At 40.5% G+C, this 10,913-nt stretch overlaps 1 protein-coding gene across 2 annotated transcripts in view; it reads left to right on the top strand.

Annotated features, from left to right (window-relative positions):
* lhx6.L (LIM homeobox 6 L homeolog) overlaps window positions 1–10,913 on the top strand; it is a 100,160-nt gene continuing 89,247 nt past the window's right edge. For both annotated transcript variants that reach the window (XR_005963502.1, XM_018229600.2), the window contains exons 1-2: window positions 1–743; window positions 1,405–1,476. Coding sequence is in view for 1 of the 2 variants with exons in the window: in XM_018229600.2 (XP_018085089.2) it covers window positions 666–743; window positions 1,405–1,476 (150 nt within the window). In the remaining variant the exon portion in view is untranslated. The remainder of the gene's footprint in view (window positions 744–1,404; window positions 1,477–10,913) is intronic.

The following is a 10,913-nucleotide window of genomic DNA, read 5'->3' as shown; positions in this document are numbered from 1 at the left end:
GTTTGTGGGAACTGGGGGCGGGTGGGAGGCTTAACCCAATGAAAATCAGTTGTATTAGGAAATATCAACCTTATCCCGTTCGCTACTCGATGTAACTAAACTCTCGTTTTTCTTTACGCCTCGAACAAACACGAACATGATTTCTATGAAATTGCCTGGTCCCTTTGTGCCAGTAACGCAGACGACTTGCAGGACTCCCTGAAACACAGACACATCCCTTTAATAAAATGAATTGCAATAATGAGCAAATGGGAACATTGGCAGATATGACACTGTTATACCCAAAACTGGTTTCTCCCTTCATCAGATAAATCAGTGGCGTTGCTAAAACGTTCCAGGCTGCAAGAAGATCCACACGGTGGAATTGTAAAAGTTGGAACTCAAAGCTCGAGCTTCAGGACATTTACAGACCTGCCTTCCTTGCGCCAATGTTCCTTCCCTTCCTGCCTCCAAACTCCAACCAACAGGAAAGTGGAAAGACGCAGCCCAATTTTTCCATTTACAGTCCACACATTCCAGTTGCTGTAGATATGGGACTTTTGGATCTTGTAGCTGCGCAGCGCCTGGGCATTTGCACCAAGTTCTAAAACCAGCCAGGATTTGTCCTTTCTTCAAAATTGGAAACCAATACTCCAGCTGATAACATAGGCAAACCTACTTTCCCAATGTACTGGAAAAATGAGAATCTGGTTCCTCGTGCAGAGGGGAACAAGTTGGATTCTGTAGGGGTTTCTGGAGGAAAGGTGAGTTTTCTGGGATTGTAGATAACACCGCGTAATCCCCTTCTTCTGCACTTTTATAACTCGTTTAATAAATTAGCTCTTGATTTCTTCAAGTTTCCAATGGTTTCTAAAGACACTTTCACAGCAAAATCGTTTACATGCACATATATAAGTATGTGTGTATTTCTATATAATGTATTTATATCAGCCTTTTTATTTCATCTAATAACCCGGTGCCTTATTTGATTCTAGAAAGCTACACTACAGGCCTTGATTTTTTTTTTTTAATTACAAACCGTTTAAAAAAAATCAGATTTGCAATTCTTTGAGAAGTCTGATGGATTTGCTGATTGACAGCTGAAATTGACACTTGCTGCCACTTCTTCTGGGCATTTACAGCAGTTTCTAATTGCAGGTAGTTTGTGTTTTTTTCCTGCGCTTTGGATTACATGTGAACGAAACGATTACCTCAAGAGGCATGGGTTAAGTGCAAGGAAAAAAATCAATCCAGGTTCAAATTGCTTCATTAAAAAGACACTTCTTTTGTTGCAAATGGTTTAATGCCTACTAGAAGTTCTTACTTGTTGTTTGAGGCTGAAATGTGTAGGCAGTATAAAGGGGAAGTGGATGGCATGCAATACAACTTCATGTTGAATATTTTGTTGGCTCTGTCTCTTGAAAGGTGATGTCCCAAGATAAGCAGATCCCCAGGGGAGCATCCCGGCGCTTGAATGTCAAAAGTCCTCACATGATGGTAAGTCTGGCATGTTTAAGCAGTTTTTGCATTACAAGACTGGGGTATGACATGAGAGCTGCACGTTTTAAGTATTTTTTGGAAACAGATGGGCTAAGGGTGACATTGGTGCAATAAATATGAATAGGGAAGTTAAATGAGCAAAGTACCATTATGAACAGCTTTTGTAAGGGAAAGCAGAGTTTTATTATAAGGACAGGGAGCCGTGGATATCTGGAGAATGCAGTGCTACTGTAAAGGTAGTGGAGATGAGAGGGGAAACAATGTGTCTGTGATGGGCTCCTTAAACAGAACTAGGGGAGTAGGTTAACACAACGTTAATTAGAAACGCTGTACAGATATAGGGTAGACAGGTGTCTTTTTGAGGGCTGCTGGAGAGCATTAGGGGAAACTAGGGACCATAGTTTTTTATTTTGAGGGGAGCTGTAAAGATTACAGGAGACATGTTAATAGAGTTTTATTACGAGATCCAACATAGAGGACTAGGAAAGGCTGGAGAGTCCAGTGTAGAGGACTAGGAAAGGCTGCATAATCCAGTGCAGAGGACTAGGGTAGACTGGAGAGTCCAGTGTAGAGGATTAGGAAAGGCTGGAGAGTCCAGTGTTGATGATTAGTAAAGACTGGATAGTTTAGTGTAGAGGACTAGTAAAGACTGCATAGTCCAATACAGAGGACTAGGGTAGACTGGAGAGTCCGGTATAGAGGACTAGGAAAGGCTGGAGAGTCCAGTGTAGAGGATTGGAAAGACTGGAGAGTTTAGTGTAGAGGACCAGTATAGACCAAAGTGTTTAGTGTAGAGGACTAGTAAATACTGCATAGTCCAGTGCAGAGCATTAAGGTGGACTGGAGAGTGTAGATGACTATGGAAGATTGATAGGTCCAGTGTAGAGGAGTAGAGACGACCTGGAGAGCCGGGTGCTTTAGAAGACTGAAGTATACAGCGCTATTATGAGGGACAGTGAGAGAAGAATGAGAGTGGGGATGGAGTGTGAGAATAGCGTTATGACAAGGGGGAGAAATGGGGGACAGTTAATGCCAGTGTTAAAATAAGAGGCTGTAAGGGGGTACAAGTGAGAACATTTATAAAAGGTTGGGATGGGAAAGGCCATTGAACACAGTGTTTTGTGACAAGAACTAGTGGACAGCAAGCGACCCAAATTAACAGTTATTGTGAGGGACACTTGATAGGACTGGGAGATATAGTGTTTCTGACAAGCACTACAGAACATTAGAATAATAGATAAGCGCATCGTTCTGGGGTGCTTATAGAAGGTTTATGTAAAGCAAATGGAACGAGTCAGGGTAAGCACAATTTTACTTTAAAGGGATAGTAGAAGGTTTAGATGAGACGGGTGAGAATTGTGTTGAGGGACAGTATTAGAGGAGACAGATAATCATCAATCTCTTATCCAGGGGCAGTGGAGGTTATTGTGTGAGGGTCCAATGCAAGTGCTGGTGAACACATTTTCGGGGAATTGACATTGTATGCAATTTTGTTTCCTTGATCAATGAATATAAAATTGTGTTTGGATTTTGCTAAAGAGACTGTACACTACGGTATTTTAGGAACAAGCAGTCCCCATGAACTGCACCATATAAGCCTCTCATCGCACAATATTGCCCTAGTTCCCCATAGCACCTTCCATTTTTAATTTGTGGTTTTTGAGTTAATTAGCGTTTTATTCAGCAGGTCCCCAATTTCAGCAATCTCGTTTCTAGGGCCCAAATTTCCCTAGCAACCATGCCTTGATTTAATTAAAGGGTCGGTTCTCCTTCAAACAACTAGTTGTTTGCAGATAGATCACCAGAAATAATAACTTCCCATTTTCTATGTGTGACCATTTTTCTAATATTGAAGTGTCTTTTTTCACCTTCTGAACAGCCCTGGGAAGGGGATCGCCGACCCTGTAAACTGTTCTAAATGGATACATTTTGTAGATACATTTTGTATCTGTTTTCCTGCTGAGCAGAATCTCGGGTGATACAATAGTTACTAATACTCCAGAGATGCTGCTGAGAAATGGATCAACTAAATGTTGCAAAATCGTAACAGTTTAGAGTCTGCACCTGAATTACTGAGCTGCCAGACTCAAACACCAGAGACAGGAACATTCAACTCAGATTTTGGAAAAACAGTAAAAAATAAAATTAATAATGAAAAGTAATTGAAAAAAAGTCTTTATTTCTGGGGAACAATCTACCAATCAATTTAGAGGGGTCATTTGAAAGCTGGGAAAAAACTATAGAAAAAAACTATAGAAAATAAATAATGAAGACCAACTGAAAAGTAACTTAGAACTAGTCACGCTATAACATACTAAAAGTTACTTTAACAGACAGACAGAGGAGAGCTGACTTCTGCTACATTATTTCAAGTCAGAACCAGAGAACAGGAAATATATATTGTGTATGACTACAGCAAAACAACAAATCCTTTTTTTTTTTGGACAGAGATTCCCTTTAATGAGTACTAAGCGCAAGACTCCTCACCATCAAAAGGAAATATATATTGTGTATGACTACAGCAAAAAAAAAAATCCTTTTTTTTTTTTGGACAGAGATTCCCTTTAATGAGCACTAAGCACAAGACTCCTCACCAGCAAATGAACAGGTGGTACCCACATATTGGGCCTTCTGGTCCAGCTTGAAGATAACATTTGTAATCATACTGTGAATCAAGTAGGAGGCCTCCAAGAGGGAGCTAGAACTTGAAAAGCCCCAGATCTTATTGTGCCATAGCCCTAGCACTAAGAGAAATCACAGCACCACGTACACATTATACCGTTCCCGGTTACAAGTGCATAAAACTGCTGCCTACTCACAACTAAAAAGACCTCCAACCCACTCACCAATCGCATTAATGTCCAGAACTTTACGCAAGGCGCAGCCCAAATGACAACTATTTAAGCAACAAGCGCAGCGCATATTTAGCACAGTGTACAGAATATAGGCGATCACCACAGACCAGTTCTGCATAGAACAAATGTGAAGTTACTACATTAACTGGACAGCCCAGTGGATCTTTCGATATCCTCCAAACTGTGGCTAGAAATTGCAGTATTGACTGAGCTGAGCGTCTTAAATCCAATGCAGGGTTGAATTACCAAATTCAATATTTCTTTTTTCTTTATTATAAACACTAGAATATAAGAACAGACAAACGAGGAGCCGACATCTACTGCCATGCTTCATTTAGTTTATCATATTTCATTTAATGTAGCATTATTTTTTGCAGTTCTCTAAATGGCTAAATTAATCTGTAAATGATTTCCATTATTTGATACGGACAGGCGGTGATAATGCTGATTATAACATTTGTCTGTACAGTCTGCAAAGCAGAGAGACGCTTTTCTAACCTTTTTTTTTCTAGCAAAAATTAGATATCTTGATTTTCTACAATCCTCAAATATTATTAATCCATTGTCACTATATCATATATAACTGGGAATCATGAGTCTAAGTCTAATGAATGGACAATCTGTAAAGCACTACAAAAACATGTTGACGACATACTATTTGTAAATTATAAAGTGCAAAGCTTTACTAAGAGATTCTCCTAATTAAAGCTTTAAACTCGCAGTGGTACATGATTCCATTCGGTATATCTTTATTCATCAGCATGCAGGGTCAGTTCTGAATTTCAACATATAGAATGTCACCAACAATCAACCAGCTTGGGCTGGTATTAGTAGTTCAAAAACATCATAGTTGGGCAATGAAAATCATTAAGGTTGCATGGATAAAATATTTTCATGTAATCATAAAACTGAATTTTTAAAAGCATCCCTTCAACATAGTGAATATGTATATCATCATATATTTATATAGACAATTTTCACACATTCATCATTTGTAAGCAAGTAGCATAATGTTTTTGATTATTTTGTAATATATGGGAAATAATCCCCACAGGGAGAGAAGTGACTGAAAGTCTTGGAATTAGACTAAAAACAATAAATAGCTACATATATGTTTAAAAAAAACCCCACAAAAACATGTATAAATGCTTGCATTATTTCATGGGTACTGTAGTAAAGCTGTTTACTTTGCATTCAACTGCAATGAGGTCATCTCTGAACCTGTTTTTTTTTTTTGTTTTTTTTTAAATGCCACAAAAATGTGATTTGAAGGAAAAAACTGTGTTTTCAGCTTTTTCATATAGCTTTTGTTGTATCATGGATTTATAACTATGAATGTATGTATATGCAATTAATTTACATGCATTATACTTCTAGCCAGCTGCTTGCATTCACTTGCATAACTACCTGAACACTTTTGCAAAGACCCAATATAATTTTGCAATTAGCATATGAGTACACCATTGTTCTAGGGCCAAATATGAACTCTGTGACCCCTTTGTTATGCCTCCAATTTTATATAAAAACTTCGACTACAAAACTTTGCCAAATTCGAAGTTTTTGGCATTCGAAGGAAAATCGCACGATAAAATTGTTTGAATCGTACGATTCGAAGTACGATCGTACGATCATACTACGATCGGAATACGATCGTACGATGCTTAAAATCCTACGAATTAGAATTTTGTAGGATTCAATTCAATGGTGGAATTTCGAAGTATTTTACACTTCGAAATTCGACTCTTGATAAATCTGCCCCTATATGTGCTATTAAGGGGCTAACTTTTAGTATGATATGGAATGGCAAATTCTAACCAACTTTTTAACTGGCTTTCATGATTTCTTTTTTACCGTTTTTTAATAATTTGCCTTCCTCTTCTGACCCTTTCCATTTTTCAAATGGGAGCCACTGACTCATCTATTTTGGATTCGGCCGAACCCCCGAATCCTTCGTGAAAGATTTGGCCGAATACCAAACCAAACCCTTATTTGCATATGCAAAGCAGGGGGAGGGGAAAATTGTTTTTACTTCCTTATTTTGTGATTAAAAGTCAAGTCATTTTAAAGGGGTTGGTCACCTTCCAAACACTTTTTTCAATTCAATTATTTTTAGATTGTTCCCCAGAAATAAAGACTTTTTTTCAATTACCTTCCATTATTTATTTTTTACTGTTTTATGTTGAATGTTCATGTCTCTGGTGTTTGAGTCTGGCTGCTCAGTAATTCAGGCGCAGACTAAACAGTTACAATTTTGCAACATTCAGTTGATACTTTTCTCAGCAGCATCTCTGCAGTATTAGCAACTATTGTATCAATTCTAACAGCTGTCTGTAATGAAACCCAGAGATTCTGCTCAGCAAGAACAAAGATAAGAAATGTATCAACTAAATATATCCATTTAGAACAGTTTACAGGGTCGGTGACCCCCCTCCCAGAGTTGCTTCAGAAGGGGAAAAATGACACTTTACACTTCAATATTAGAAACCCAAAAGAAGTGTGCAAAAGCATCAGGCAAATACTTTTATGGCAAAATTATAAATAGCCTTAAAAGACAATGTTATGATAGATATTAAAAAGGTTATTTTCTGATGTCAGTATTTCTTTAAGGGGGTTATTCATCAAGGTCCAAATTTATCTCAGTATTTCTAATATCCAACTCCGAGCAACTCCGAATTCCCGAATGGACCTTATTTATGAAGAAGAAAGCCCAAAAAAATAGGGTTGGGCAAAACTACTAAAACCTTGGAGCTTTCCCAGAAAACTCCTGTTTTATTGTTTTCCACAAAAACCTAGATGGTAGGTCTGTATACAGTAGTTCTGATGGTAGTTCTGTCTGGCTAATAAACGATCAGATTTATCTTTTACTTTAAACTATTTTTGTTTAGACCATCAAAAGACTTTATCTGCTTTAATAGTCATCACCACAGTTTATGCCAAACTGCCAACAAGCGGAAAAGTGTATGTGATGTGGGTGTGTGCAGATCCAAGGTTTCCCATTATCCTATTTCTTTCTACAATGCTGGAACAGTATCTAAGTAAGCTTTCTTTCTTCTACGTCCCTCCATGTCAGTACACATGGGGCATTGCCCCTCCCAGACCTGGAGGTAGGACCTATAACATAGCCAATCAAAATGAATCATGACCTATAAGACCACATGACTTCCTCCTCACCACAGTTATTTTTTTGTCCTACTGGACAGGGAGGTAGGATCTCCCTCCTCACTTTTTATTTTTTGGTGAGTTTTGAGAGAAATCAAACACAGTTTTTGTTTTTTCTTTTTGTTTATTTATTTATTTATTTTTTCCCCTCTGTGTGGACACAGAGGGATGATTCCCATGTAATGGAGAAGATTTTACCTGATGCCTCAAGACGCATAATCTGTAAATTATCGCTTATTGAGAAGAAGTGCAGGTGTGGGCATATCCATGGTCCTAGCCCTGTGCTAAAATAGCCCCCCTGCTATATGCCCAGCGAGGCACAAGCGTCAATCTAGTGCTTTTTGGGAAGAGACACAGTTGTGGGCTTCCCACATTATTACCTGTGAGCCTTATGTTTTTTTCTTCTGTATTTTTTTTTGTTTTTGTTTATTTTTTACCTCGGTGTGCACACAGAGGGATGATTCCCAGGTAATGGAGAAGAATTTACCTGATGCCTCAAGACGCATAATCTGTAAATTATCACTTATTGGGAAGTAGTGCAGGTGTGGGCATACCCATGGTCCTAGCCCTGTGCTAAAACAGCCCCCCTGCTATATGCCCAGCGAGGCACAAGATTCAATCTAGTGCATTTTTGGGAACAGACACAGGTGTGGGCTTCCCACATTGTTACCTGTGAGCTTTTTGGACTCCCCCTTTTCTTTTGAGTTATGTGAGGCTTTACAGAACTCTACAGAACTTCTGCAAAAGGGCCATGGGTATGCACATTGGCTAGTTCTAACAGCCTGAACTGGTGAGTATGATTCTTCATTATCTACTGTGTGTAGTGCACTGGGAAGTCTGCATGCTAATTAGCTAATTATGTCCCTCAGCTGAGAGCTATTGGGGCTTTGGCTGGAGTTTCCATCCAGCTAATTAGTGACTATCTGATAAGGTGCAGGTGTGCCTTCGGCCTGTTGCTATTGCTGTTAATATTTTAAGCTTTGTGTGGGTGAACCTGCATCCTCTGTGCAGACACAGAAGTTATATTGGCTCATGTTATTAGGGCACCTCCAGGAAGAGCTAGAGGTTGCACTGCTCAAGCAGTATGGCACCTCCTTCCTTCTTATGAGTCTGCTCTTAACAAGCAGTGTTCCACCTGTCTGGATATTCCTGCTGACAAGCCTGAGCTATCTGGTAAGGTGCCTGTGTTCATCTGACTTCTTGTATTATCTGAAGTCTTATATTGTGAGCTGTGAGCTAGCGTCCTCTGTGCAAAATGCAGTATTGGTTCTTGTTACACTTTAAGTACTGGCTGGTGAATCCCTCTGCCTAAGCAGTGTGGTACCTGAATCCGGTGAGTTTGATTTCTCAGTATCCATTGTGTATTGAAATATTAATTTCACTGGGAAGTCTGCATGTTAATAAGCTTAATATGTCCCTCAGCTTAAAGCAATCAGGGCTTTGGCTGGAGTTTCCATCAAGCTAACTAGTCACTATCTGGTAAGGTGCAGGTGTTCCTTTGGCCCCTTTGCTATTGCTGTTTAATATTTTAAGTTTTGTATGGGTGACCCTGCATCCTCTTGGCTGACACAGAGGTTATATTGGCTCATGTGCCTAAGGCACTTCCAGGAGTGCCATACTACTCAAGCAGTATGGCACCTCCTTCCTTTCTTATGAGTCTGCTCTTAACAAGCAGTGTTCCACGGGACTGGATATTCCTGCTGACAAGTCTGAGCTATCTGGTAAGCTGCCTGTGTTCCTTCTTATATTATATGAAGTTGTATGTTGTGAGCTGGTGTCCTCTGTGCAAAATGCAGTTACACAAGGTACTTCAGTACTGGCTGGTGAATCTCTCTACTGAAGCAGGGTGGTACCTGGATCCGGTAAGTATCAGTATCCATGGTGTGTTTGAAACATTCATTACACTGGCAAGTCTGCATGTTAATAAGCTAATTATGTCCCTCAGCTGAAAGCTATCTGGGTTCTAGCTGAAGTTTCCATCCTGCGGACTTTTCATTGCTATCGGGTAAGGTGCAGATACTCCTCAGTTTGCTACTGTTGTTTCTGTTGTCCTCTGTGCAGACACAGAGGTTATATTTGCCTTTTATTACACAGGGTGCTTGCAGGGTTGGCTGGATGCTTGCACTGCTGAAGCAGTATGGTAGCCCCTTCCTTCCTTACATTGAGTCGGCTCAGTGCTGTAACCTGAGTCATTGGGCCCCACAGCAAATTCATTTTAGGGCCCCTAACATATCCAGAGGTTGTGCTTTTTTACCAATACATATTGAAATTGTTCTTTATTTGGGCCTCATGGGTCCCTATACCTTTTGGGCCCACCTGCAGCCGCAGGGTCTGCTTCCTCTGTAGTTACGCCCCTTAGTCTGCTCCTAAGAAGCAGTCTGCCACCAAGGATCGGACTGGATTATTCCCACTGTCTAGCGCATATTATCTGGTTAGGTGCCTGTGTCCCTCTGACTTCTTGTATTGATGTCATCTGAGGTCTTAGGTTTGTTCTCTGGGCAGACACAGTAGGCAAGTGTGCTCTGATTACACCTGGTATTTCCAGGACCGGCTAGGGGTTTGTTCTGCGGTAGCAGCATTGTGCCCCATTTTTCCTATGATGTTTCCACACTTAACAAGCAGTGTTCCTATTTATATGGCGTCTTTTTGTGTGAAGTAGGCATTCTCTTAGACATTCTATTCCCATCTGGTGGTTTTTGTTGGGAGCTCAGTTGTAGTTATACTACATCTACTGAGTTTTTGTGACTGTAGGTTTCCCTTCTTTAATTGTTGGTAGATTAAAGGGCACTTACTGTTATGTCTATTGGCACCTTAACATGCTTGTAGTCTATGGCCCTTTGTGTGGCCTCGGGCATCTCGCCAGGGAGCTGGGGTTGTGTGGCCTCTGGCTTCCTTATTGCCCTTGGCTTGGGTTAGAGCCCTTGTTTTGGTCCATGGCTTTTTACCATGGTCCTCGGCTCCTGGGTCTGCTGGCCTTTTATAAGGGCCCTTGTTCTGCTGGCCTGTTGCATGAGCCGTTGGCTCATGTGGTCTTTTACCCTTGGCACATTTGTTTGGTTGTCCTTTTACCTGGGTTATGGCTGTGGGCCTGTTTTCATGGCCCTTAACTTAGGTGCTTGCTTGCCTTTTACCAGGGTTCTTGGGCTGTTGGCCTTTTCTGTGGCCCTTGGCTAAGGTGGCCGCTAGTTTTTATTATAGTCCTTGGGGGCTTGTGGCTGCCAGTCTTGGCTGTTACCTATGGTGCATAGGCTACCAGCCAGGCTGTGGCAGCTGATAGGCTTGGTTACTATTCTTGCTGTGGCCCTTGGTGGGCATGTCTGTTTGCCTTGCGGCAATCCTTGGCAGGACAACAGCCATTGGTTTTGTCCACTTACCCACTGCCTGTTATCACTTATGCAAGTTGAATAAAGCCGCTTTTTC

Source organism: Xenopus laevis, chromosome 8L, assembly GCF_017654675.1.
Source record: "Xenopus laevis strain J_2021 chromosome 8L, Xenopus_laevis_v10.1, whole genome shotgun sequence".
NCBI lineage: Eukaryota > Metazoa > Chordata > Amphibia > Anura > Pipidae > Xenopus > Xenopus laevis.
The sequence above is the reverse complement of the archived record's forward strand: the minus strand, read 5'-3'. Positions and strand labels throughout refer to the sequence as shown.